This window comes from Panthera pardus, unplaced genomic scaffold (assembly GCF_024362965.1).
Source record: "Panthera pardus isolate Hobbes unplaced genomic scaffold, ASM2436296v1 HiC_scaffold_20, whole genome shotgun sequence".
Lineage (NCBI taxonomy): Eukaryota > Metazoa > Chordata > Mammalia > Carnivora > Felidae > Panthera > Panthera pardus.
This window is the reverse complement of record NW_026526766.1, coordinates 86,653,641-86,676,185: the sequence shown is the minus strand read 5'-3', so window position 1 is coordinate 86,676,185 and position 22,545 is coordinate 86,653,641. Positions and strand designations below refer to the sequence as shown.

General features: G+C 53.1%; 2 protein-coding genes across 12 annotated transcripts in view; one reads left to right on the top strand and one right to left on the bottom strand.

Moving 5' to 3' along the window:
* Positions 1-1,441: 1,441 nt before the first annotated feature.
* Positions 1,442-21,851, top strand: DYNC2I2 (dynein 2 intermediate chain 2). Of its 3 annotated transcripts, none has more exons than XM_019420905.2 (10): positions 1,442-1,631; positions 5,059-5,133; positions 13,057-13,305; positions 18,218-18,327; positions 18,843-19,000; positions 19,660-19,769; positions 20,272-20,439; positions 20,638-20,870; positions 21,211-21,310; positions 21,511-21,851. In XM_019420905.2, the coding sequence occupies exons 1-10, from the start codon at positions 1,446-1,448 to the stop codon at positions 21,658-21,660; spliced, it is 1,539 nt and encodes a 512-aa protein (XP_019276450.2). In that variant the 5' UTR covers positions 1,442-1,445; the 3' UTR covers positions 21,661-21,851. The 3 variants fall into 3 exon arrangements, with proteins under 3 accessions (XP_019276450.2, XP_019276447.2, XP_019276448.2); XM_019420902.2 differs by having other exon boundaries at positions 21,153-21,310; XM_019420903.2 differs by lacking the exon at positions 5,059-5,133 and having other exon boundaries at positions 21,153-21,310.
* Positions 21,849-22,545, bottom strand: part of SPTAN1 (spectrin alpha, non-erythrocytic 1) — a 59,008-nt gene continuing 58,311 nt past the window's right edge. For all 9 annotated transcript variants that reach the window (XM_053908373.1, XM_053908377.1, XM_053908379.1 and 6 more), the window contains one exon: positions 21,849-22,314. In XM_053908373.1, coding sequence (XP_053764348.1) covers positions 22,189-22,314 — 126 coding nt within the window. In that variant the 3' untranslated portion in view covers positions 21,849-22,188. The remainder of the gene's footprint in view (positions 22,315-22,545) is intronic.

The following is a 22,545-nucleotide window of genomic DNA, read 5'->3' as shown; positions in this document are numbered from 1 at the left end:
CTTAAACCCTCTGCAGGCTGACTTTTGTTCCCCGTATTCCACTGAAATTGTTCTCACTAAGGTCATCAGATATCATTCAGAACGCCAGTTTCAGTGGCTGATCTATTTTCTGGCCTTATCCTCATTGACCTGTTTGGGGAATTTAACACTGTGGACCACTCTTCTCTTCCTGAAATATTTCCCTTGGTCAGGGAAAGCAGGTCCAGTCTTACTAGCCTCATTTTACAGCTGGGAAACCGAGGCCCAGAGAATTACCAAGTCTACTAAAGAGGACACAGCACTATTCAAACGGTGTTCAAATCTAGGCCTCTTGACTCCCACAGCCTTGAGCTTCTTTTTGAGTGTGGTTTTTGGAATCTTCGGTGACATGTGTACATTCTTTAGCGTTAAGAGGGCCTCACAAGGAGAATTTTGTCTGGTTCTTTTTGGAAGAAATTTCTATTGCATTCCATCCCCGCCCCCCGCCCCCAGTGCTGTTAATCTAATCAGTCTTTATGGCCTTGGCTGGAACAGGGTCCTAAATGAGGACTCAGTTGTGTGAGGGGGGTGCAGAGTTGGTGCATCCCTGAAGAGTTCATGGATAGAAAGAAGGCAGCGCAGAGGACCTGGCGGGAGGATACCCGCCAAGAAGCCCAGAAGCGGGCTTTGTGGCCAAGCAGCAATCTGCGGGGGCTTGTGCAGACGTGTTGTGGGTTTTATTGGATGAGCGGCGCAGTTACTTCTCAAACCACTGGCACCCTCATGGGACTTAGAGCAGTTGCTTCTTCATAGAGTTGTTTTGAGCATTTAATAAGTTCAATATACATAAATCTCTGGGCTCTGCCCGACCGACGCACGACACACACTCAATAACTGGTAGTTACTTGGGTCTTTAATTTCGATGTAACAAGCCGTCTTCTGTATTCGACCTCATTTGGGCCTTCCAATGATCCAACCAAACTCCCGATCCGCATATGGATATTTTAAATCACCATTCTATCGAGGCAGAAACTACGGAGCAGAGAGTGAGCACCAGGCCTCGAAGTGGCCGCAATCTGGAGCGGGATCTGCTGGGAGCACCCAACTTTTCCGCTGGGCACTCCCAGGCCCCACAACTCATCCGCGCACTCTGGTCGCAGCCCCCAGTCTTCGCCTCTGCGCCCGGCCGCTCTGCGCCATCTTTGAGCCTGGCACGGTGCCCCACTTCCGCACTTTCCTCCCGGGCCAGGGGTACCCGCACATGCTCAGGCGTGCCCCTTCTGGGGATGGAGTATCCAAAACTGGCCGGGTTTGTCACACACTGGCCAAAAAGAATAATTTATCTCGTTCTCTCAGGTCTCGGAGGTGGCTGTCTGACCCATTAAAAAATGGTGCCGATGGCCTCACCTCCCCAGGCTTCCGCTCTGGAGGCGCAGGGGCGAAGGTCATGTTGCAGTGCGCAGGCGCGACAGGGCGGCGCTATCTCCATGGCAACCCGCGCGCAGCCCGGGCCGTTCCGCCCGGCGGGAAGCGCGGGAGCTGAGGCGCTGGCGACAGGCGGGGCTGCGAGCGCCGGGGGGCCGGGGCGGCCGGGGCCGCTGCAGGACGAGACCCTGGGCGTGGCGTCTGTGCCTTCTCAGTGGAGGGGCGTCCAGGGCATCCGCCGGGAGACGGTGAGGGCGCGGGCCCGACTCGCGGCGACGCGGGAGGGAGGGCGAGGGTCCGTCCGCGCGCGGCCTCCGGGCCAGGTTCTGGGGTCCCCCCGTTTTATTTTTGTATTTTAACCCACGGAGACCCGCCCTGTGGCATTCTCGTGCCAGTCTCCCCCCAGACCCGACAACAAAAGGGGTTTTCCTTAAAAACATCTGAAGACCCCATGTTTTGAAGGATTTTGTGTGAACCGCAGTTTTCAGGCGTTTCAAACTAACTTTCCTTTAAAAAGAAGAAGGAAGTGCATTTAAGGTCGAGACACGCCGGTTTTCCAGTGGTTTAATGAAAAGCACACAAAACGAGGCTTTTTGAGGAGGCAGGGCTCCCGGGTGCCAGGTCTTCTCCGGAGGGGTCTTTGTGCGGACTTTGAGGGCCTGCCGTGTGCCGAGAGCCGTTCTGGCGCTGGGGACCCGTCAGTGAATGAAGTCCCTCCTGGAGCTGACCTGGGGCCGTTTGCAGGGCACCGACCGTAGGCAACTTATGCAATTAAATTTTGTCGTGTGTCAGAGGGCGAGTAGTGCCATCATGGACAAAAGTAAAAGAAGGGTGCGGGATCAGAAGGACTGGTTTGGAGAGTGAGAGGGTGGGTGGGCCTCACCGAGAAGGCGACAATTGAGCGAAGACCGGGAGGAGTGAGTGAGCCAAGTGGATACCTGAGGCAGAACCGCCAGACGGCGCAAACTGCAAGTGCAAAGGCCCTGGGGTTGGTGTCGGAGCAGATCTTGTGTTTTGAGGAGGTGGCAGAGCTGGCGAGGAATGAGACAAGGGGGAGTGGTCCCGGTTGAGGTCAGAGAGGGTAAGCCGAGGCGGGTCAGATAGTGCCTTGCAGATCGTTGTAGGGATGTTGGCGTCCCCTCGGTGAAAATGGGTATGGGGGGGGCGTTGTAGGGTGCCGCACATTTATCAGAAGAGGGAACCGAGGCTTAGCTTGCTGCGCGAGTGACCCCATCAGGTCCTCCCCGACACTAGGGAGTTTTCCAATGAAGTCTAACTCTGGAAGACCGGTTTCTTGCCTCAGGCCAGTAGTGTGCCTGCGGGTCTCAAGCCTGGATTTGATCTACCGGGAAAGCACTCCCCGCTTAACCAGGCTGCACCGAAATGGTTCTGGTGAAAAGCGAAGTGGATATTTTAAAATTTTTTAACATTTATTTATTTCTGGGACAGAGAGAGACAGAGCATGAATGGGGAAGGGGCAGAGAGAGAGAGGGAGACACAGAATCTGAAGCAGGCTCCAGGCTCTGAGCCATCAGCCCAGAGCCCGACGCGGGGCTCGAACTCACGGACGGCGAGATCACGACCTGAGCTGAAGTCGGACGCTTAACCGACTGAGCTACCCAGGCGCCCCCGAAGTGGATATTTTAGTTGATCTCCATCCTTATCACACAGCTCTTGCTTGCTGAAGATTCAGATTTTAGAAGACTTTAGGCTGGGAACCACTGAATCCGTCTTTTTTTTTTTTTTTTTTCCCCTTACAGAGAATGAAATTGAGGCAGGTTCATTTCCTTGCAACTATAGCTTTAAGCCGTAAGGTTCTAAGAACTAATTCTAACATTGGAGGTGTAAGCTTTCATCTGTGAGGGTGGTTCCCTTGAACTAGCATCGCCTGTCTTGCTGAAGCAGATTTTTTTGTTGAGTTGTAAGAATTTTGCAAGGGTCAGAAGAAGGTAAATGGGTTTTTCCAAAATAGTTTTTTCTCTTTATAAAAGTTGTGTGTCCAAAATTTAGAAAAAATCTGGATATGCAAAAAAAAAAAAAAAAAAAAGAAAAAAAAGAAAGTGGAAATAAAAATCACCCCATTCCCCGGCCATTCGACTTGTACCTGCTTTGTCTGTTTTGCCCCATTTAAAAAAAATTTTTTAAGGGGCGCCTGGGTGGCTCAGTCGGTTAAGCAGCCGACTTCGGCTCAGGTCATGATCTCGCGGTCCGTGAGTTCGAGCCCTGCATCGGGCTCTGTGCTGACAGCTCGGAGTCTGGAGCCTGTTTCAGGTTCTGTGTCTCCCTCTCTCTGACCCTCCCCTGTTCATGCTCTATCTCTCCCTGTCTCAAAAATAAATAAAATGTTTAAAAAAAATTAAATAAAAAAATTTTTTTTAAATGTTTATTTATTTTTGAGAGAGACAGAGCGTGAGCAGGGGAGGGGCAGAGAGAGAGGGAGACACAGAATCCGAAGCAGGCTCCAGGCTCTGAGCCGTCAGCACAGAGCTGGATGCGGGGCTGGAACCCATGGACCGCGAGGTCATGACCTGATGTCGGATACTGAACAGACTGAGCCACCCAGGCGCCCCTGCCCCATTTTTTAAATAAAAACGGAATCACACTGTGCACAACATTTCATAGACCCAGTTTTTTCACTTAATACATCCTGAACAAATGTCCATGTTTAAAAAAATTTTTTTTTGTAACTTCATTTTATTTAACCAGTCTCTTTTGATGAGTTGTTAGGCAGTTTACATTTTTTTTTTCTTATCAATAAGTCCTGTGATTAGTGTTTTAGCTAATTTTTAAATACAGTTTCTTAATTTTTTTAACGTTTATTTATTTTTGAGACAGAGAGAGACAGAACATGAACGGGGGAGGGGCAGAGAGAGAGGGAGACACAGAATCGGAAGCAGACTCCCGGCTCTGAGCCATCAGCCCAGAGCCCGACACGGGGCTCGAACCCGCGGACCGCGAGATCGTGACCTGAGCGAAGTCGGACGCTCAACCGACTGAGCCACCCAGGCGCCCCAGTTTCTTAATTTTTTAAAAAGTTTTTTTGGAAAAGTTGGACAGTGGTTTTTGGCCCATGTAGTGGTGCAATATTGTAATGTACCTCCATGTTCCATTGATGGATTTTTTTTCTTTTTTAATTTTTTTAGTTTTTTTTTTTTTTTTTTTTTTTTTCAGATTTTATTTTTAAAGTAATCTTTACACCCAACATGGAGCTTGAAGTCACGACCCTGAGATCAGGAGCCTCATACTCTACCAACTGAGCCAGCTAGGCACCCCCCGCCCCCCCCCTTTTTTTTTTTTTTTTTTAATATTAATGGTCTTTGGCCTGACTTGGCTTTTCTTGTCATATTCCAATCTGTTTACAGAGGGATAGGGTCCTGGACTTTGGTTCAAGACCGGGGTGCACACCCCCTTTAGGGCTTTGGGCCAGTCACATGATCTCTTCTGCAAAATGGGTCCTTGTTAGAATACTTCCTGAGGGGATGGATGGATCAACCAACTGAACCTGAGCCACCCAGGCACCCCCTTGTGAGGGGTTAAATGAGATTGTGGATAAGAAAACAGTTTGAAAGCCTAGGGCTGCTCGGATGGCAGAGGAGTGTCAGGGACCAGTCCCACTGCCTGAGATAGAGGGTGCCTGATCATCCCTCCTTGCTCATCTGCGGTTTCTCAAACCAGATGGTTGACACTGGAATGTCCTGGAGACTCCTGAAAAATATGGATGTCTGCCTCCCAGCGGTTCTGGCTAAATTGGTATGTGTTGTGACTTGAGAATCTGGTTTTATTAAAGCTCCCCAGGTCGTGCTGATAGGTAGCAAAATTTGAGACCACCAATTGAATGCATCCTCCTTTCCAGCAGCAGCATTACCTTTCTGAAGCCAGCCCAATGCTGATCCTAGGAAAATGTGGGCTGTGTTTTTTTTTTTTCATTTTTTAAAAATTGTGGTGGAGAGCCTGACTGGCTCAGTTGGTAGAGCATGTGACTTTTGATCTCGGGGTCGTGAGTTTGAGCTCCATGTTGGGTGTAGGGATTACTTAAAAAAAAAAAATTGTGGAAAGATACATATAACAGAGGGGCGCCCGGGTGGCTCAATCGGTTGAGTAATTGACTCCGGCTCGGGTCATGATCTCATAGTCTGTGAGTTTGAGCCCTGCGTTGGGCTCTGTGCTAATGGCTCGGGGCCTGGAGCCTGCTTCGGATTCTGCGTCTCCCTCTCTCTCTGACCCTCCCCCGCTCGTGCTCTCTCTCTGTCTCAGAAATAAATAAACATAAAAAAATTTTTTTAAAAGATACATATAATAGAGGGGTGCCTGACTGGCTCAGTCAGTTGAGCGTCCGACTTCGGGTCAGGTCATGATCTTGCAGTTCATGAGTTCGAGCCCTGCGTCGGGCTCTGTGCTGATGGCTCAGAGCCTGGAGCCTGCTTCGGACTCTGTCTCCCGTCTCTCTGACCCTCCCCTGCTCACACTCTGTCTCTGTATCAAAAATAAATTTTAAAAAACGTTTAAAAAATTTAAAAAAAAGTTTGTTAAAAAAAAATTAAAAAAAGGGGGTAGCTGGGTGGCTCAGTCGGTTGAGCGTCCGACTTCGGCTCAGGTCATGATCTCGCGGTTTGTGGGTTCGAGCCCCGCGTCGGGCTCTGTGCCCACGGCTCAGGGCCTGGAGCCTGCTTCCGATTCTGTGTCTCCCTCTCTCTCTGCCCCTCCCCCACTCATGCTCTGTCTCTCTCTGTCTCAGAAACACATAAATATAAAAAAACTTTTTTAAAAAAGGTACATATAATAGAAATTTCCCTAGAAATTAGAAAAAATAGAAATTTTTAAGTGTACAATTGAGTGGTGTCCAGTACATTCACCATGTGGAACCATCACCACTATCTGGTTCTGGAACTTTTTCATCCATGGAATGCATTTTGGACATTCAGGTCTGTGTCTCTGGGACTGCGAGCTCCCAGAAGGCAGGGAGTGGGTCTTGTGTACTTTTGCACCTCCCGGAGGCACCCAGGAAATACTGGGTTGAATAATCTTCTTGTGTGCTGACATCCCACATAGGCTGCAACTCTCCTCCCCTGCTTGGAGTTCAACTAGCTGCCTGCCCACGGGCTCTTCCTTCTTCCCAGGCTGCCTCTTCGCCTTGGTGGCTTCTGTAGCCAATGTCACCCCCTGCTGGAGGGCGTTTGTTTTGAACCTGGGTCTGGCCTGTTACAAATTTTCAAGGAGAATTAAATCCGTGGTTCTCTACCCTTGGGTTTGCTACACAGTTTCCATACTAGATTTTTTTTTCAAGGGGCATGAGAGCACACTGAAAGACCAAGACGACACCAAGGTAGTCGGCAGTAATTGCGGCTCCAAGGTTGTGTAGCCTAACGCATCTCCCAACTTCCATGGAAACGTCTGCGATTGTCCTCTTGGTTGGCTCTTGGCTCCACGCTCTTCTCTGAGTAGCTGTTTGTTGCCCCGATATACTAAGAGGCAAGTTCACATGAACTGGAGATTGTTCCGTTACTCTACGTTCTCAGAGGCCTCTGGTGACACAGTTGTCTCTGTATCCCACCACGAAACCCACTCAGCCGGAGGTGCCTGGGGGGCTCAGTCCGTTAAGCGTCCAACTTCGGCTCAGGTCACGATCTCACGGTTCATGAGTTCGAGCCCCGCATCGGGCTCTGTGCTGACGGCTCGGAGTCTGGAGCCTGCTTCTGATTCTCTGTCTCCCTCTCGCTCTGTCCCTCCCCTACTCACACTGTGTTTCTGTCTCTCTCAAAAGTAAATAAATTGAAAAAAAAAGGAAACCCACTCAGCTCAACTTTGCATCTAAGACATTCCTGTCTCACCTTGTCTGCTCATTAGCTGTGAATTGTGCCTCACACCTGCGTCAAATTGTGGTGCTCACTCAGGGGGTTTGCAGTGTGGGCCCAGAGACGCTGGCTCAGGCCGGAGTCCTCCCTGCTCCCATCACACCTGTGTTCTCATCAGGTGTGTGTGCAGGACTTGATGGGGAAGGAGGTAGAAGTGGGGGGAGGCCTTGGGGGTGACGGCCACCTGAGGACAAGGGAAATTCTGGGGAGGAGGATCAGAAGTGGGCCCGCTGGACGTGGCGAGGTGACGGCGACAGGCCACACGCACCCCACCTGCCCGGCAGCGTCCTTCAGGTGGGCTTAACAGCATCCCTCAGCCTCCGGGATGAACCATATCTCACCCCACCCCAGGTGAAGCTTCAGCTCCCAGAGTGACGGAGGTAGAAGTGGGGGGTGTGTGAGAGCATGGTCTGCGCTGTGGGCTGGGGGGGGGGGGGGGGCAAGAGGTGATGGACCCTGGGCTGTGGCCCTGGGAAGCATACAGATGGGTGAGACCCACGGGTGGGGTCTGAGTAACAGCCCTCTGCACCTGCAGCCTCAGCATCATCTGGGGGCTTGTTCACAAAGCACACTCTCGGCCCCCCTGCTGGAGGAGGCAGCTTGTGTTTTAGCAAGCTTCTGAGGGACTCCGGGGCCTGCCCGTTGAGAAGTCAGGTCTAGAATGTCTTTGAGGTCCTTTTGCACGCGAGTCAGACGTGCTGGTTGATGAAATGAGATGCCGTGTGCCGCTTCTATTGGCTGGTAGTGGTTGCTACCCAAGGGACCGATGGGGGCTTGGCCTCCCTTTGCACATCATCTCAGACCTTCAAAGACGCCTCCTCTCTGGATGGTGATGTTCCTCAGTCATAGGACACATCTTAAAAATCGGTGTGTCTCACAGATGGCCCGTGTATGTCATCTAGTTTTCCCCTGAAGAGCTATTATTAAACAATTGGAATGTTTTATAAACAATACATTGTAGAGTCAAGGAGATCTAGAATGTATAAAATTAAATAATCTCTGTACCCAACATGGGGCTTGAACTCATGACCCCAAGACCAAGAGTCACATGCTCTGCTGACTGAGCCAGTTTGGCGCCCCTAGAATGTATTTCTTTTTAAGAGTTTTATTTCTTTATTTTGAGAGACGGAAAGAGAGAATCCTAAGCAGGCTCTGCACTGTCAGCCAGGCACCCCTAGAGTGTGTGTATGTTATGTATGTATGTATATATGTATGTGTGTATTTATTTACTTATTTAAGTTTATTTATTTTGAGAGGTGAAAGAGAGGGAGAGAGAGTCCCAAGCAGGCTCCATACTGACAGAGTGGAGCCTGATGTGGGGCTTGATCCCACAAACTGTGAGATCATCACCTGACCTGAAATCAAGAGTCAGACACTTAACCGACTGAGCCACCCAGGTGCCCCTAGAATGTATATTTTTAGTAAGAAAGTGACTGTTCTACTCATGACTTTGAAGTACTCATGCCTCATAGTGATACCCCCTGAATACATTTTTCTGGCTGGCTGGTTTCTGAATGACTGAGTCACACATGAGCACAGTTAACCTGACATTGGTCAATCTCAGCCTGAACCTGAATGCAAGGCAGAGCCCAGTATTCTCTCAGCACACCCCTCGGGGCCTGGGGTGGTGGCTGATCACCTGACCCAGTGGGGCCGTTTCCTCTGTCATCACCAGTGTTCCTGAAATTGATCGGCCAGTCCTAGATGCCAGCTAGAGACCCATTATTTCAGAAGTGAGGCGTTGAGGGGTATTGGCCTGGGAGTCAGAGTCAGGGAGCCTTCCTAGGGGTCAGTGTAGGACTCTGATAGCAAGTGACAGAAACCAGCCCAAACCAGCTCCTGTCAAGCACTTCTCTTCAGGATGCCGGGATGTCTCCTGGGCCTCTGAAGGTGCAGCTGGTCCTGAGGAATCTAGGAAACTTGGGGGTCCCCCACCTTTCAACTCTGATGTTACATGTATCCCCCGAGGCCTGTCTCTGCTTGTCTCCTGGTTGTGGCCCTGGCTAATTGTTGGGGCCAACGTTTCCAGGTTTCCGTTCTAGGCATATGCCATCTTGTTAAATCTTTGTCTCTGTTGTGAATTTCCCTAAGAGAGCTTGATTGGCCCAGCCTAGGTTCGCGTCCACTTCTCATCTAGTCAGAAGCTACAGTCCTGGTATTGGGACACATTTGGTGGCTTGGGTAGGAGTCCTGACATTCTGGGTGTCTGCAGGCTCTCCTGGGGGCAGGAGAGCTGGGCTCCCACACTGGGTTCTGGTCCCTGAATCTCACTGCCTTCCTCTCTGCTGGAGGTCACTGGGACTTCAGACTCCAGAGCGTGGTGACTGGTGATCTTGGTTTGGGAATTTTTCTGTTTCCCTTGGCCACACCTCCCGGTGTAATTAAAGTCTGGTCCCAGTCCCTCCTGTAGTGCCTCTGCCTCTGCCTCTGAGGTGTGGGAGCCCAGCATCCTTAACACCCCTCTTCCTGACCTTGCTGAGGCCCAGAAAGCAAGGATCTCATTCTTCCCTGACTTCTCTGATGTCTCAGAGGGCTTGTTATGGGAGCCTCAGTCCAGCCACACACTGCCTGGTACAGAAGGTACCAGTCTACACAGGGTATCCTTGGGCAAGCCCTTCCCTTCTGGAGGCTTTGGGGCTTCATCTCCAGATGGGATGGGATGTATGGGACGGATCAGGGTCGGGCCAGATAATCAGCTCTTGAACTATGGAAACTACTTAGTTGTCCCAGAGTGAAAAGAGAATAATGATAGTAGTTTCCTACCAATTCACAGAAAAAATTGTGGGTGCAGCGTGTCATTGGTTTTAAGTTTTTTTTTCCCTCTGAATTTTCCCTAGTGTTTTGACATTTGTCTTTTGTCTGAATAAGCAAGCAGCAAAGAAATATTTAAGAAAAAATTTTAATGTTTATTTATTTTTGAGAGAGAGAGAGACAGAGCATGAGTGGGGGAGGGGCAGAGAGAGGGAGACACAGAATCAGAAGCAGGCTCCAGGCTCTAAGCTGTCAGCACAGAGCCCGACGCGGGGCTCGAACTCACGAACCGCGAGATCGTGACCTGAGCTGAAGTTGGACGCTTAACCGACTGAGCCACCCAGGCGCCCAGCAAAGAAATATTAATGGAAGTAGATGGAAAGATAACAGCTTGCTATCTTGTGGACATTTTTGTCTTAGATTAAGTCATTGGGGTAACATTCTTTTAGAAACTTTTTCTGGGTTTATCCGATGTGATGAGTGTCCAGGATGTTAGACTGGGTGAGAACACCAGGTCAGACTGCCTGAATTCGAGGCCTACTGTGATCACCTCTTTGCCGTGTGATCTTGGGTGAATTACTTCTTTGTGCCTTAGTGTCCATGTTAGTAATGCAAAAATAGGAGTTTCTTCATAGGGTGGTTGTGAGGATGAATAAGATATGGGTAAAACTTTTGGGACAGTGCCTGAGTTAGCCCTTAGTAACTAACACTCTTGCCATCATTGTGGCTTCTGGAAGCTTGATTTTCACCCAGTCTCTTAGAATTTTGGCTCAGGCTGTATACTTTCTTTGCTTTCTTTTCTTTTTCTTTCTTTCTTCTCCTTCTCCTCCTCCTCCTCCTCCTCCTCCTCCTCCTCCTCCTCCTCCTTCTTCTTCTTCTTCTTTTTTTTACATTTTACTTATTTTTGTGAGACAGAGAGTCAGAGCACGAGCAGAGGAGGGGCAGAGAGCGAGGGAGACGCAGGATCCGAAGCGGGCTCCAGGCTCCGAGCTGTCAGCACAGAGCCCGACACGAGGCTCCAACCCATGAACCGTGAGATCATGACCTGAGCTGAAGTCAGATGTTTAACCAACTGAGGCACCCCAAGCCTGTATGCTTTCTGCTCCTCATGCCCATCCACGAATCCCTCAGTGTGCACACTCCCTTGGTGGACCCCTCCAGTGCTGTGGTTTCAAGTCATGTCTCTGTCGGATGTTCTCCAGAGCCTCACGCCTTGCGACCGCTCTCGGGAATCCTCAACACCTCGATGTGGATGGGAGGCATCTCGGTCTAAACGAGGCCCAGGAGAACTGCTTCTGTGTTCTCTTTTCCCAGAATTTGCCATCACATTCCACTGGTTGTCAAACCTGTCCTCTGCTCCTCGCTTCTTCCCGAGCAGCCAAAAAGGCATGGCCCTGCTTACAACCCACTCAGGCCACACCTTGTGGCTCTCAGACACCTCCTGGCCGTGCCCTTGTGCTCGGGCCACCCTCCTTACCCACTGTGGCCAGGCACGCCACCTGCTGTCCAGTCTCTGAGCACGGAACGTTTTCTACTGTAAGGTTTTGCTCTGGCCTCCCCCTCCCATCTCTGTCCAGGACCCTCTCCTGCAGCTCTCCCTTTGTCCTTCACACCTCAGCTCAAGTGCCATTTCCCCAGAGACCTCCCTGGCTGTTCCCTTCTCTCCCACACATCTGCTGCACTTGGCACCATAGGTAGTTGGTGGGTATTTTCTTGTTAGTGTACCCCCAACCCCTGTGGAAGCTTCTCGGGCACAGGGATTTTGCACATTGTGTTTTCTGCTGTATCCATAGTACCCAGACAGTGCCTGGCAAGTGGACACTCAGTAAATAATGTGTGTGTGTGTGTGTGTGTGTGTGGTGTAAAGGAAATATACGTAAATAGTATATGTGTGATATATATAGTCTATGTGTGTATACAACATAATACATACAGTGTAGTGGAGATATATAAAAATATATGTACGTATATCTTGTCTAAATGGGCTTGTGCCGTGTGCCAAATACGTGCAAAGTGCTGGGTATAGAGATCAGACAGGGTTCTGATGCTGGAGGAACTCCATTTAATGGGAGGCGGCTAAGAAAAGACAATTTAGTGGAATGTGATGGGGAGCGTGGGGACAGGTGTTTCATGTACTAGGAAGAGCTGCCCCTTTGTGGGGCCCGCTCCCTTCCTTTAGGCTTACTGGCACTGGCCTAGTGCACAGCCCTGCCCCCGCAAGCCTGAGCCAGGTGGGGGAGGTGCACAGGGGTTCCGGGCCTCGCCATTGCCCTGCACGTTCAGGTGCCTGGTGAGGGGCTGTGTGAGCAGAGCCTCTTGCAGATGACGATCTGCTAGGCCCCCTCATTTGATAAATGATGGGTCCTGTCCATAAGAAAGGGAGGCTGGTAGTTCCTTCCCTGATCTGATGTCTATCCCTGTGGCCAGCTAAAGAGGGGACAAGGAATTGGAGACAGAGGGCAGGGTGGAGAAAAGAGGCAGCTGGGGAGAAGCCTGCCTTCTTTCTACCAACTAGCTCATCACAGACTCACCTGCTTCCTTTGATCATGGGGGCACCTTGGAAGGGGCCTGCGAAGGGAGGGAGATGCTGGTGGCCAGGTCTGCGATGCTTCCCTGTGCTGGCTGCAATATTACAGGATTCTCATTGCTGTCGGGATCTTCCAAAGGGCACTCCTGGGGAAAAAAAAGAGAAGCAACACTCCAGCATCCCCTCCAAATGGTGTCCTAGTGTCACCGAAAGTCCTGGGTCAGGCTCTTACTGGATCATGTTGACCACCCCTGAACCACTCACTGTGGCCCAGTGCACATAGGACGGTTGAGGGATCATCTTCACCCATAGCGCACAGATCGGGCTCCTCCTTTGAAAGATGGGCCAGTTACAAGAGCAAAGAGGCAGACTGGGGCAGGCAGGATGACCAGAGGCCCATTGGCCCGAGGGTAAGCAGCAGCGCGGGAGGGGTGCTGTTTAGTAGGGGGAACAGAGTGCCCAGGCAGGCGGTCACTAGTGACCTGGGTTGACTGGTGACCACTGACCGCTGACTGGTGACCACTGGGTTTTGATTTTCTGCAGAAAAGTTGCCAGACGGCGAGCATTGCCACTGCTGAAGCGTCTGTCCAGACCCGGAAGCATGCGGATGCTGAGGTGCAGACCGAGGTCCCTGCACCGGTCAGCGCTCGGTCTGTGGCCCAGCACGACAGCCCCAGGCTGGCAGCCTTTCTTCGGAGGGTGGAGGCCATGGTTATCCGAGAGCTGAATAAGAACTGGCAGAGCCACGCTTTTGACGGCTTCGAGGTGAACTGGACAGAGCAGCAGCCAACGGTAGGGAACTGCAGCCTGGGACGCCCTCCTCCTCTGCCCCAGCCTGAGCCTCGCCCGCCCCCGTTGGAAGTCCTCTTAGGCCAGATGCTGTTAATAGCAATAATGCAATAATAGTAACTGCGTTCATGGAGGTCTTACTTTTTGCCAGGTGCTGAGCCGAGTTTTATGAGAGTAAGTCATCGAGCCTTCCCTGCTGTCAAGAAGTAGTTTGTGGTTACCTCCATTTACAGCTGGGGATGGGGAGGCTCCTGAGTTGAAATGATTTTTCTGGGATCACATGGAGCTAGTCAGCAGTAGAGGCAAGGCTTGAACGTGGGGAGTCTGACTCTGGACCAGACTTTCTCCACCGCTCGGCTGTCTCCCCTGGCACCATGTGGTGAGGGCTCTCTGTGCCATCTCATTCACTCCTCAGCACAGCTGCATGAGGCGGTACTTGGATGATCTCTGTTTTATAGACAAGGCCCAGAGAGGCTAACTGACTTGTCCACGGTCACCCAGCTGTAACGGGCCAAGCTGGGATTTGAGCCCTGGTCTGTCTGGTTTCACTGCCATGCTCTAGTGACTTCAGTGTCTCCGAGGCTCAGCTCAGAGTGACCCTGTACACTTAGGTGTCTGGCCGCACAGGCAGGCTAGGCTTTGAGACGAATGGGGGGCTCTTGGCTTTTGCTCCGTGCTGGGCCTCAGCCTCCCCTGTGGACAGGCTGCTCGCTCACGGCTGCGGGCCCTCGACTGGGGAGCCTTGGAGTTCTGAGACAGACTTTTTTTTTTATACAGTGCTTTCTTCCTGTAGAAACAGATGAGTAACTATGTATTCAGAGGTCATAGCCCTGTTCTAGCCCCTCCCCCTCCTCTGCCCTCTTCCCACCAAGTCACTGGAAGGCATGGGAAAATCAGTTTGAGGGAAGTCCTCAAAACCACTCTGAAATGCAGTTGCCGAGGCCACACCGCAGTGGGCAGTCACTGACTCCTTATAAGCCGGGCACAAGAAGGGCTCAGGGAAGAGGAAGAGCCCAGCTTGTTGTCTCTCCTTGCCATTGCTCGTGCCCCCCCGTCCCCACCGCCCCACCACCCAATTTTACAGAGGTTAAGCTTTTTTTTTTTTAATTTTTTTTTTTTAACGTTTATTTTTGAGACAGAGAGAGACAGAGCATGAATGGGGGAGGGTCAGAGAGAGGGAGACACAGAATCTGAAACAGGCTCCAGGCTCTGAGCTGTCAGCACAGAGCCCGACGCAGGGCTCGAACTCACGGACCGCGAGATCATGACCTGAGCCGAAGTCGGCCGCCCAACCGACCAAGCCACCCAGGCGCCCCAACAGAGGTTAAGCTTTTGTTCTTTATTATTAGCACGTTCCCACATTTCTATGGATTAACTTGGTCCAAGTGTGTGTTACTTTCTCCCCCTTTAAAAAATACGTTTTTTTCCTTTAAAAAATTTTTTTTAATGTTTATTTATATTTGAGAGAGAGAGGGAGAGAGAGACAGACCATGAGCAGGAGAGGGACAGAGAGAGATGGAGACAGAATCCAAAGCAGGCTCAAGGCCCCGAGCTGTCAGCACAGAGCCCGACGCGGGGCTCGAACTCACAAACCGTGAGATCGTGACCTTAGCTGAACTCGGACCCTTATTAACGGATTCAGCCACCCAGGTGCCAAAATATCTGTTTTCTGACTACAGAAGCAATGTATGTTCATTATAACAAGTCCAGGCAGTATAGAAATACAGAACATATACCATGTAGACAGTGGGAGGGGACACTTTGTTCCCACGCCCACACGCCTTTAGAGTCTTCTCTGTGTTGCACTAACACAAGCATCATTACTAGTGTTGTCACTGAGAACATTTTAAACAAGTGGAAAGCACTGTACGTTTTCCTGATGACCTTTGTCACTTTGAGCTTTCCATGTCAGTTCCTACAAAGGTGCTGTAGGCGTCCCAGCGGCTACACTGGGTCCCACTGCACGGACACGTCGTCCTTTATCTGAGTCCCCTGTGGGTGGACGCCCAGCTTCACTTCTAGAGAGGTATCCTCCAGAAACGAGGGTGGGCGGGAGATCAGGCTGCCCCCTTTGAGTGGCAGCCTGGTGAGCTGGCCCTGGGCAGCCCTGCATGTTAGCGGTGCGTGAGCATTGGGCAGAGGAGGGCGTTAGCACTTTGCTGTTATATCACATCGACAGCGAGTCTGTCCTCCCACTTCTTGTTTTGCATCAGTTCTTTGTTGATTCCCTCATGATGGGATTACTGTCTTGGGGTTTTTCTCTCTACTTCTGTCAAGGTGTTGGCCTTGACATTTCATCATTGTCCTTGGCACTGCTGTAGTAGCTCTGGAAGGGCTGGGATGCTGCTCTTAACGAGAAACCATAATGTCAGAATTCTACAATCAGTGGGACAACCTTGGGGAAAGCTTAGAAATTGGAGATAAGGAAGAGACCACCCAGGGTCTCCCACTGGAACCGCTGACCTCCTGGTTCTGTTGTTTCCTGCCTCTTGTTTCACACGTGTGTTGACAGCTGTGAGTCACTGTGGCCAGTCTTGGGGTCTTTTCTGGTCGGGAGCAAAGCCTGTTCTGTGTCGTCAGGTTGCTATGGAGACTTCACACGTGTCCTTTTGAAACACCTAATTGGAGCCTGGGTGGCTCAGTTGGTTGAGCATCTGACTATTGATTTCTGACTATTGATCTCATGGTCATGAGATTGAGCCCCACATTAGGCTCTGCACTGAGCGTGGAGCCTGCTCGAGATTCTCTCTCTCCCTCTCCCTTTGTCCCCATTTTGCTTGCACACGCTCTGTCTCGAAAAAATAAAAATAAATAAAAATAAAACACCACCTAATGTTTCATCCATACACTTTATTTTTTTGAGCCGAGTTTATCCAGGTGTGTTCTCTGTGCAGGCAGTTCACCCTTTGTGCCGGTCTGAGTCTTTTTTTTCTTTTTTCTTTTTTTAATGTTTATTTGAGGAGGGGGGAGGAGAAAACAAACAGGAAGGGAGGGGCAGAGAGAGAGAGGGAGGCAGAGGATCTGAAGCAGGCTCCGTGCTGACAGCAGAGATCCTGATGCGAGGCTCGAACTCACGAACTGTGAGGTCGTGGCCTAAGCCGAAGTCAGACGCTTAACTGACTGAGCCACCCAGGCATGGCCATGCCATTCTGAGTCTTGGCCAACACGTGTCCGCCACAGTGAAGGTGTAGAGAAGTCCCTTGGTCCCCCTTCTCCCACATTGTAGGTTTATCTTCAGATTTTAAAGTGCACTGGGTATAAGTAGTGGGTTGCAGGTATACGTAGTGTTGTGACAAATAACTTAATGTCTGTGGTGCCTTTCTGATGTACACTTTAGTTGAACATGACGTAAAAAAGTGCACAAACCACAAGTGTCCAGGCCTGTGGCTTTCCAAAGTAAAACATTTCTGTGGAGCCAGAACCCAGATCAAGAAACCTTCCTTTCCTTTCCTTTCCTTTCCTTTCCTTTCCTTTCCTTTCCTTTCCTTTCCTTTCCTTTCCTTTCCTTTCCTTTCCTTTCCTTTCCCTTCCTCCCTTCCTCCCTTCCTCCCTTCCTCCTTTCTTTCTTTCTTTCTTTCTTTCTTTCTTTCTTTCTTTCTTTCTTTCTTTCAATTTTTCCTAATGTTTATTTATCCTTGAGAGAGAGAAGGAGAGATACACAGCATGAGTAGGGGAAGGGCAGAGAGAGAGGGAGATGCAGAATCCAAAGCAGGCTCCAGGCTCCAATCTGTCAGCACAGAGCCTGGCGCGGGTCCGAACTCAACAAATTACAAGATTATCACCTGAGCCGAAGTCAGATGCCCAACTGGCTGAGCCACCCAGGCACCCCGCACAAAAGGTTTTCTTGAGTTCCCTTCACCTCCTACCACACTGGACAGCTTTTTTTTAATCTTTAAAAAATTTTTAAGCAATCTCTGTGCCCAGCGTGGAGCTTGAACTCACGACCCTGAGATCCAGAGTCGCATGCTCCAGGGACAGAGCCAGCAGGGCGCCCCGGTAAACGTGTGTGCTCAGTTCTCTTGGGCGTGTACCTAGGGGCAGAATTGCCGGGTTGTGTGGTGCCTCTATGTTTTAGCTTTTGAAGACCCACCAGACTGTCTCCCCACCGTGGCCTTGCCATTCTCCGTCCTTGCTAGCAGTGTGTGAGGGTTCCCACCATACAGCTTTTTACACGTTTTAGATTCTTTCCATCGGGTAGTTTCTTTATATGGAGTCATAAGGTCAAGGAGTATGCAGCTTTTCACAGACGTTTTGATCTGTGTGGCACATCCCCTCCCAGAAACCTTGGGCTGATCGCTCACCGTGGCCAGCACTGCCAGCCTTTTCATTTGGTGTGCCAGGCTGCTATGGGCTGAGAGGGAAGCTGCCAGAGGTTTAAAAAAAAAAATGGTTTTTTGTTTAATGTGGTAGAATAGTCATAAAATTGTAACCATTAAAAAAATTGCTTTAATGTTTATTTGTTTTTGAGAGAGAGACAGAGTGTGCAAGCCAGGGAGGGGCAGCCCAGAGCCCGACGTGGGGCTCAGACTCACGGACCGCGCGATCATGACCTGAGCTGAAGTCGGACGCTGAACCGACTGAGCCACCCGGGCGCCCCAAACTGTAACCATTTCCAGGTGCATAGTCTAGTGGCACATAGAGCACCATCCAGTTCCAGAAGCCAGAGCTTTTGAAACTGTGTATAGAACAGGGTCTTACTCTGAGCCAGAACCTGGCATCTGTCTCGGTTCATAAGATCCTTTCTTCTGGGTTTCTGGAAGTATCCTGTTTGGGGTGGTGTTGGGATGAAGGCTCTACATTTCCGTCCAGGACCGGGCAGTGGACCTGGGTGGCTTTGGAGGTCCAAGCTTGTAGTAGTGGTTTTTAGGTGGCTACAAGGCCGCCTTTTGGGGGGCTCATGGTTTGTCTCTTGCAGGTCACGTGTCTGCACACCCTGGGCTACCCCCCAGCCCAGGGGCAGGGTCTGCATGTGACCAGTGTCTCCTGGAACAGCACCGGCTCCGTGGTGGCCTGCGCCTATGGCCGGTGAGCGGCAGCAGGGGTGGCTGTGGGGCAATGGGAGGTCCTCAGACTCTGGTTTAAGCCTCTTTCTCCCTGTCTGTGTGGTGAAGGTTGGCCTGGAGCTTGGCCATTCTGGGAGTCTTTTTATTTTCGAGGCTGCCTAGGCACCAGGTTGGCTGGAAAGAGCAGCAGAGGGAGGGGCTTAGAGCCCACTGTCCTGGTGCCCACCTGCCAGCATAGGGCAGTGCGCCCTGGGCCTGCCCCCTCTTCTCCGTGAGCCGTTTCCTGATGGGCCACAGTTCCCCAACCCTGCTATCGTGTGGACCCATCTTGGTTCTCGGGAACCCTTTTCTAGAGGAGGTCCTGCCACTGTGCTATGGAGGAACCTGTGCCACTACAGCACCCAGTACGGTCTGGGTGTGACGGGGACGCAGGCTGATCTGGGGGCGGTGGGTGGGTGGCGGGTCTGGTGCTAGGAGCAGGGTGGGGGCGAGATCCTGGCCTCGGGGCAGAGCCGGCTCAGGCATGTCCCTGTGCAGGTTGGACGACGGGGACTGGAGCACGCTGAAGTCCTTCGTGTGTACCTGGAACCTGGACAGGCGAGGCCTGAACCCCCAGCAGCCGTCAGCAGTGGTGGAGGTGCCCAGCGCCGTCATGTGCCTGGCCTTCCACCCCACGCAGCCGTCCCATGTCGCAGGTGAGCCGTCTTCTGCTCCCCACCCTGTGCAGGGTGCCCACAGGGGAGCTCTCCACTGGGCCCTCGGCCCCCAGGCACGGCTGGGGCAGGTCTGCTTGGGGAGCAGAGCCCTGGGCTCAGGTGAGGATGCCGTGCCAGTTGTGGAGCGTGGAGGAGGAGGATGGGGAGGAAAGGCGGTGGGGGGGTGGGGTGAGGAAGAAGGGGAGGGGGAGGAGGATGGGGAGGAAAGGCGGGGGGGGGGGGTGGTGAGGAAGAAGGGGAGGGGGAGGAGGTGGTGGGGGCGTTGGCGGGTCCTTGCTGAGTCTTGATGGGGTGTGGGCCACGCAAGGGTGCAGCCTGGTCAGGACTCAAGGCAGGGCGACAGGGGCACCCTCGGGGAGCCGTGGGTGGTGACAGGAGCCACACGTGTTGGGAAAGGGGTTGTGCCGGAGGGCACGGCAGGGTGTCAGGCCTGGAGATCAGCCTGGCAGTGGGTGGGTGGGGGCACAGCAGGCCAGAGTGGGGGGAGGGCAGGACTTCCCCCCCCCCCCCCCCCCCCGGCGACTCTGGGGAAGCGGCTCCCCGTCCTTGCTCCCTGGGCGGGCGGGGCTGGTGCTCGGTTGGGGCACCGGGTTGTTGCGCGTGAGTCAGCTCTTGTCCGGGCGCGCTTGGTCCCGCAGGCGGGTTGTACAGTGGTGAGGTGCTGGTGTGGGACGTGAGCCATCCCGAGGACCCGCTGCTGTGGCGCACGGGCCTGACGGACGACACGCACACCGACCCTGTGTACCAGGTCAGAGCAGTGGGCCGCGGTGGGGGGCGGGGAGGCACCTTCCCCTTCTCCCTGAACTGAGTGCTGCTGTCGCTGGCCTGCTCCTTGAGGTGAAACGGAAGAGAGGGGGCCTGCTCGCACAGCCACAGCAGGTCACCAAGGAGTTGGCAGTTAGGGACAGCGGCCTCCGGCCTTCGGCATTCTTAGCCCCCCGGGGCAGAAGTCACACCCGCCCCCCTGCCACGCCCAGGCCCTGGGCCACTCCCAGCTCCCCCAACTTCCAAGTGGCCATGTGGGGCTCCCAGCTATCCTGGCGTCTCAGGGAGGGACCTCGGAACCCTCGGGTCTGCCCCCAGGTGTGTGAGGCGGTTCCGGGCCTCCCCCAGAATTCCCCCTTTGGTTTTCCCGCAAGAGAAGGGGTAGTTGGGGGATGAGGGTGACCGCCGGTCTTGCTGGGAAATGGGGGCAGCCTGGGGAGCAAGCAGCTCTTTCTTGACCTTGGTCCCGTACCCTGTTGTCCCAGGTGCTTTGGCTACCTGAGCCCCGGCACAGCCACCGCTTCCAGGTGCTGAGTGTGGCCACGGACGGGAAAGTGCTGCTCTGGCAGGGGGGCGGGGTGGGCCAGCTGCAGCTCACGGAGGGCTTCGCCCTGGTCGTGCAGCAGCTCCCGAAGAACACCAAGCTAAAGAAGGTACGTGGGGCCCCAGCTGCCGCCCCTGCCCGCCCGCCCACCGTAGGACCCCCGCAAGTGGGCCTCGGGGGTGGCGGCAGGCGGCACGGGCGGCGGTGCTAGCAACTGAGGTCACGTGGCTCCCACTCGCGTGACTCGGCTCTTGTGGGACTCTGACCAGATTCCCTTGGCTCTGCCCTGCCATTCATTTCTCCACAGCCTCCCCGGGGGGAGACCGAGGTGGGTGCTACGGCGGTGGCTTTCTCCGGCTTTGACCCCAGCCTTTTTGTTCTGGGCACGGAAGGTGGCTTCCCGCTCAAGTGTTCCCTGGCAGCGGAAGAGGCCGCCCTCACGCGGATGCCTAGCTCTGTGCCCTTGCGGGCCCCAGCACGGTTCACCTTCTCTCCCCATGGTGGTCCCATCTACTCTGTGAGCTGTTCCCCCTTCCACAGGTAGAGGAGGCCACAGAGCACCTGGCACAGGGAGGGTGAGGAAGCCCCATAGAGCGGCCTACAGGGCCTGTGGTCTGGCCTGGGCCCAGGTCTTTGCTATTTGAGCCCTCCTACCCGGCGCTCGGGTGGTTGGCTCCTGGGGATTGGCCCTTCTCTCCCTAAGGGGATTCCCAGTTTGGGGGTCCATGGAGACTTTTCAGGAACGTGACAGCCCAGGGGGAGTTGGGCAGGACACCCGGTACTCATCCCCTTGCCTGGCTCTCTGCCCTTCATCCTGTCCAGGAATCTCTTCCTGAGTGCGGGGACCGACGGCCACATCCACCTGTACTCCATGTTGCAGGCCCAGCCCCTGGCCTCCCTGCAGCTGTCCCACAAGTACCTGTTTGCCGTGCGCTGGTCCCCAGTGCGCCCCTTGGTGTTTGCGGCTGCTTCCGGGGAAGGTAGGAAATAGGACGATAGGCTCAGATCCATTTAAGTGATACGGGCCCAGCACGTACTTGGAATTCTGAGCTGGGGAGAGGCAGCAGGTGGGGGAAGGAGGGCTAAACCAGGTGGACTTCTCTTGTGTCATGAGTTTCTCTTCCTGGGTGCACAGGCCACTGTTCTGGGCCTCTTGTCCCATGATTCTCTCTCCCTGCAGGTGACGTGCAGCTGTTTGATCTACAGAAAAGCTCCCAGAAACCCACAGTTTCAATCAAGCAAACCCAGGATGATAGCCCGGTCTACTGTCTTGAGTTTAATCGCCAGCAGACTCAGCTCCTGGCTGCCGGTGACGCCAAGGGCACTGTAAAGGTGTGGCAGCTGAGCACCGAGTTCACCGAACAAGGACCCCGGGAGACAGAGGACCTGGAGCAGCTGGCAGCAGAGGTGGCCGCCTGAGGACAACCGGGGTGGGGGTGGGGGGTTGGGGGCAGGAGCAAGCTGCACCTGAGCTGAGCTCTGGAGTTCCGACAGAGGCCGAATGAAGACAACACGAACTTCTGGGGGAGTCAAGTCATTTATTTGTCTTTCACATGAAAACAAAAGGGAGGGGAGAGAACAAGAGGGGATCTGGCCCGCCGCCGAGATTGCCGAGTCGGAATGGGGCAGCGGGCTTCACGAAGGGAATCTGGGTCCCCACGGCAACGGGGCAAGTGCGACTTGACCGGAAGCGGTTTATCGAAGCACCATTTTCTACTAAGTCTTCTCCCAGGCTAAGCGGACTTAAGCTCACATTGGAAAGTAACACTGGAATATTTTAAGAGCACAGAGAGGAGGTGTCATGCAGCAAGGCAACGGCAGGGCGGGCAGCGTGGGCCGGGCGGAGCGAGGAGCGGGATCAGTTCACGAAGAGCGAGCGGGTGAACTCCACGTAGTCGAAGGCGGTGGGGAGTTCGCGGCCCTTGCCATCCACGTAGGGCTTCATGTGGGAGACGCAGTAGTCGGCTTGTTCCCGAGTCAGGTTCTGGAGGGGAAGGGACCACACCTGTCAGTCCAGTCCGCTGACACCCGGGGGAGGTGCGGACATCGGGAATGTCCCTGCCCAGAGACCGCAGCCACTTCCAAGAGCTGCTTCAGACAGGTCTGGAGTGAGTTTCACTGGTAAATGGGGATAAGATGCCTGCACCCAGCAGAAGAGGGCTCAAAAGGGAGGTTTGTTAACTTAGACTCATTCTGACCCTGACCCCAGGGCAAT

Coding starts and splice junctions, on each gene's coding strand:
- DYNC2I2 (XM_019420902.2), top strand. CDS start 1,446: ATGGCAACCCGCGCGCAGCCCGGGCCGTTCCGCCCGGCGGGAAGCGCG. Junction 5,134..13,056: donor CAGCGGTTCTGGCTAAATTG/GTATGTGTTGTG, acceptor GATTTTCTGCAG/AAAAGTTGCCAGACGGCGAG. Junction 18,328..18,842: donor GTGGCCTGCGCCTATGGCCG/GTGAGCGGCAGC, acceptor GTCCCTGTGCAG/GTTGGACGACGGGGACTGGA.